The sequence below is a fragment of the Apaloderma vittatum genome, unplaced genomic scaffold (assembly GCF_000703405.1).
Source record: "Apaloderma vittatum isolate BGI_N311 unplaced genomic scaffold, ASM70340v1 scaffold23779, whole genome shotgun sequence".
NCBI lineage: Eukaryota > Metazoa > Chordata > Aves > Trogoniformes > Trogonidae > Apaloderma > Apaloderma vittatum.
In genome coordinates, this window is record NW_009734921.1 from 15,902 (window position 1) to 21,223 (window position 5,322).

A 5,322-nucleotide genomic window follows, 5' to 3' on the forward strand; every position below is an offset into this window, starting at 1 on the left:
TTCATCAGGAATATATCTTAAAACATTTAGAACTATCACATACCTGGTAAATTGCCATGCATATGATAGTGCTAATAACTAAGAGTATTTTAGCATGCTCCTATTACTGTAAGCATACGCAGAGGTGCTACTTTGCTTTGCCAGCAGGGCAGAGCAACATAGCCAGTTGCTGTGCAGAGACAGAGTCAGACACGGTCCTCAGTCCCCAAAACTCACAGGCTAAAGCTGGAGTAGACGTAGCTTCATATAGATCAAAAGCAGGTTTTACCAACATATCACATAGCTGAGAAGGGTATGGGTTGCATCCAGTAGTGCTTCCAGCTTTTCTTTCTTTCTCTTTGCCCAGAATATCCCACACACAGTTTAAAGGGAAGGTTATCACAACCCTTACTTAGCAATTCAGATGTAGGAGAAAATGCATCTCTTTAGCCCTTCTCAAACTCCCTCACTGGGTGAACTGGAGAACAGGATCATTTTGCACCCCTGTTGGGAAGTGACCAAAGAGAAAGCAGAAAGGAGAAACAAGCAGGAGGCACACTGGGCAGGCTGAGTTGCTGCTTGCATAGAGAAGACAGTATCCAAACTGTCCCATGAGCAGATTAAACCATTTAGAGCAAAAGAGGAGTGGAAGAAGAATCCCAAACTTGAGTCACAGTTCATTTTTCTGAATCAGCATAGCTGTGCTTCCCCTCTAATTTAGGGCAACCTGTGAAACTGCAATATGGCTCCAAACAGATAAGGCAGATAATGAGTGGGGAAAGCAAATATTAACCATTGAGTGGTTTTTAGTATAACAAAGAAATTGTTTTTCCTCAGTAGGTAAAGCCAAGTGATATAATTCACTGACTAAAAGGAGGAGACACTTGGCAGCTTGGCACGAGCACTAATGAAGCCAATAGCCTTCTCTGCTTTCTCCTGTTGGCTGGCTCTCATTTTGGCTGCCTTCCTTGGCATACACATCACTGGAGGTTTTATGAGGAGCCAGAACCATACGCTAATCTTCACCAAGGAAAACACAATCCGCAACTGCAGCTGCTCGGTGGATATCCGCGATTGTGATTACTGCCTGGCAAACCTGATGTGCAATTGCAAAACAGTGCTGCCTTCTACCATGGTAAAAACTACCTACAACAGTCACCTGACCATTTGGTTCACAGACACCTCTCTGCTGGAGATTCTCCTCAACTTCACAAAGGTATGGGATTTGAAGCTGTCCTTCTGTGGCACCGCTCCTCTCCCAACAGAATACTTGGCCATCTGGGGACTTCGAAAGCTTCGGGTAAAAAAGGTCAAGGGAAGATTTCCAGAGCAGAGTGTAACCATCTACAGTGGCAACAACAATGAAAAAGAAGACTTGCTTGCAGTGCACAACAAAGACAGGCAAATGCTTGTATATATTTCTTTTCTGGATACCTCACTTTTCAATGGATATTCTTTGCTGAAGTCATACAGCGTGGAAAACATCTCTACTATCACGGAACACTTTCCCAGCCTGCTGTACTCTGAGGTCTCCTCAACCCCAGGTAACAAGAGCTATGTTGTAACATTCATTTACTGAGTTATTGAACATATTCAGTAGTCAGAGGCATGGCATGCTGAGAGAGAAGGGACTTCTTTAAGTCTCTTTGGTTTGGCCAGGCAGAGCTGTTATGAGAAGGACAGTTCTGACTGTGATAGAACTCTACAAGGAGGTGTTTAAAGACAGACTCATCAGACTAATTCAGTAAACGCTTTGCTAAAGAACAAAGAAAATGTGAAACGACTGTTTCAGAAAGCACCAACACAATTTCTTTTTATGTATTATAAGCTAATAATTGAAATCTGCAGATAAATTTTACTTTAATGTTGTGCCTCAGACAGGAAAAGACATAAACATGTACCTCTGGTTGCAGAAGAACCTGAGGCTCCTGAAGAATCACTCAGGTTAAATGGCAGCTCAGGAGGTCTCCAGTCCAAGCACCTGCCCCAAGAAGAACCACCTCTGGGATCAGACCAGGTAGCTCAGGGTTTTCTGCAGTTCAGAAAACCCCCAAGGACGAAGGCTGCACAACCTCATTCGGCAAAACCTGCTCCACTGCCTGCCTGTCCTCATGGGGAAACTTCTTTCCATGTATGAACCCCAGCCTTCCCTCCTCCAGGCTCAGCAAGCCCAGTTCCCTCACACTTTTCTTACAGTCACGTGCAGCAGTCCCTGGCCATCTTGGTGGCTCTCCACTGGACCACTCCAGTTGACCCATAAACTTCTTGCACAGGGCAGGGCCGCAAAAGTGCACGCAGTACTCCATATGCAGTCTAGTAAGTGCCGGGTCAACTGGAATACTCCCTTCCCTCCCTCCACTGGCTGTGTCCTTGTTGACGCAGCCCACTGCTGCCAGATTCAAGGGGTGCCAGGTGGTTACATGTTACTCAGACCAGGAGTGTTCCTTGCCCTCTGGTACTCAGAACTGGGAACCCTCTGCTCGATCTGGGTGATGCGGCCTCTTCCAAAAGAAGGGACAGGCTATGCAGGCAGCACCCAACCTCAGCGCGCAACCAAGGGTGTGTTTGGGGGATGACCAGGAAGCTGCGCTCTCTGCCAAGCCATGGCACACAGCACAGGAAAGAACTGGGCAAGGGGCCACCTGGCAGGTGAGACACTGTGCTCACAAAGGTGTTTTCACCATTGAAAGACCCGTCTCTTGCACCTTGGGTGTGCTGACGCCTGCAACTTCCCCAAATGTCGAAAACTTGGCTTCATCTTTTGTGACAACGGGAAGCTCTGCTCATGTTCTCCCCCATGAGAAAGGAGACAGACCCCATCCAGAGAATCCTGTCTGACAAGGGAGGCAAGGCTTCTGGCAGACACGTAGCAAACAATTTTCTGACACATTGCAAGAGAAAGATTGCCATCCCCTGAAAAACATACGCTGGGACTATTTATACAGCCCAAAGTCTGCTCATTGCCCATGTCTGCGGGATTTGCATTTTATGAGGTACAACTAAGGCCAAGACCCATCCATATCGTGCAATAAAGGCTTTGGAGTAGCAAGTTCTAACAGTCTTGCATTGCCAGCAATGTATTACATGAAACTGGGATAAAATATGTGTACTGAGAGGAATGGCTATCAAGAGTCTGAGGAACTAATGAATTTGCTTCAACGACTTTACAGAAAGGCATTTTCTGTAACTATAATCAATGGAGCAATTTTGCTAGGAAGTAAAACTTAATTTTCCAGAATACTTAAATACATGTGCACCTTCTGTTACTGTGAGCTTTCCCACTGTAATGAACAATGTGGTAACTATTGAATTAAAGGAGTCTATTTGCAATTGCAAATTAACAGATTTAAGCATCATCATCATCATCATAGAATGGCCTAGGCTGGAAGGGACCTTAGAGATCATCTAGTCCAACCTCCCTGTCATGGGCAGGGACACCACCTCTCGACTAGACCAGGCAACACATGGGGACCGAGCATATGGGTGTTCAAAGGCTGGACATTGAGCTTAACTCAGCCAGAGAACTATTATATCAGCTGTTGTAAAGACATTGTTTCCTTTGTCAGCACCTTGGCAACAAACGACAAGCTGCCTCCCCAAATCGCAGTAATACCTCTTGTGATTGTGTCACACGTTACAAAATAGTTAGAAGCTGGAGCTGGACTGACAGAGACTGGCAGCGGGAGGGGAGTGTATGCTCTGAGCACACTGCATGCCTGTAATGTATTACAGAGAGGCAAATAATTCATACTGTCTGCACAGGAATCCCATGCTCCAACTGTCTATAAAAGAGTACTAACCTTGTCTTCACAAACTGGCTAGGCACTAACCCTGCAAAGGGTGGTGGTGTAAAAAAAAAAGTAAAATAGAGCAGGCACACACAATATATCGATTTCTAAATGTTACCAACCGTCTCTCTAAACCTGGGAAAATCAAACCTGAATAAGCTTCAGGGAACGCATTAACTGAGGCTTTGCTGCCCTCTAGTAAAACGTGCTGAACAACACAGAATTTCCACATTGCCATGATAGCAGTGGTTTGCTGCTGTTTAAAACTCACACGTGCAACTGAGAATGTATATATTCTGGTCTTGTTGGGAAGAAAATATGGGATTAACAAATCCATCGGCTTTTTAACATTAGAAATTCCAGCTTCAGTTACTCTTGCCCCTGTAGTGTTCTGAATAAGGCTGACATTTAAAGACTTTCTATTCCTGTGCCTGAGTAAGCGCTGCAGAGATTTTCCTGAAATCAGGAAAAAATCCTCCTCTCAGCTCTGTGTGCAGCAGAAATCCACAGCACTAACATTGCAGTCATCTTTTCAATTCCCCCGTTCCTCTGCAGCAGATACCAAGCACTCGATTCTTCCAATTTCAATTTTACGTGCCTTTGTCCTTTGAAAGGACTTCTTTAGAAGCTTGCAGAATTTCTTCAGAGGAATGCATACATAATATATACCACACGTTGTTTTATTAGTTCTGTTCATAGAGGTTTCCTTCATCTACATATAAACACACAGGGGTACATTAAGCAGCACTCTGCAGAAATAACTATGTGATTTTGTGAATCTCTTTTAAACACCAATGTGATCCATTTAACCACACTCAACACCTTATTGCATTTGATCATATAGCAATTAATATTTATATACACAACGGTTCCATTCTCCCATGTATCAGGTTCAGCCTGTATGTATTTGCCAGTCTTTAATCTTGATGCATGATTATTGGATAGGCCCATCAACAGAAACTCCGGCCATTTTTTTTTGTACCAGAAAAAAATGGAGACAGTAAATTCAAGTTCAGTTTTCTTTCCTACTAGTAATTCTGGCATCACTTGAGGAGTCAAAACAGTTTTGAGGACAGCACAAGAGTAATGTGATGCCTTCTACAGGAGATCCTGCTGCACAGCCACAGAGAGAGGCTGCAGGTGGCCAGCTGGCCTGGCCTCTGCATCTCCTCCTGGCCAGACTCCCAAGTGGCTGGCAAAGGCGGGCACCAGGGGAGCACATACTTCCTGGGACAGCAGGAAAGCTAAAAAGAGGCCCTTCCAGGCACCAGCACTTGCCCTTGGTGAGACCATCTTTAAAAAGGCCAGCCATCTTTATGGCATCTGCTGCCACGCTTTTCTTCTAGTCAGCGCAGTGGCCACCACAGCTGGCTCGACTGACTTCTGCAGGTGCCCCTGGCCTAGCTGAAACCGAACCCCAAAACGCCTCGTGCACAAAAACCGCTACTATTCAGTGCTAGCGAAGGGGATCGCTCCAAGCCAGATGCCAGGATTTCCTCAGCGAAGGCAGGGGCTCTCCAGCTGCGCCCGCGCAGAGCCAGAGGGCCGAGACCCA

The 5,322-nt window shown here is 45.5% G+C and overlaps 1 protein-coding gene across 1 annotated transcript; it reads left to right on the forward strand.

Moving 5' to 3' along the window:
* Window positions 1-819: 819 nt before the first annotated feature.
* LOC104269233 (chromosome unknown open reading frame, human C21orf62) lies at window positions 820-1,558 on the forward strand. Its single transcript, XM_009876442.1, has one exon. The coding sequence runs from the start codon at window positions 887-889 to the stop codon at window positions 1,556-1,558; it is 672 nt and encodes a 223-aa protein (XP_009874744.1). The 5' UTR covers window positions 820-886.
* The last annotated feature ends 3,764 nt before the right edge of the window (window positions 1,559-5,322 follow it).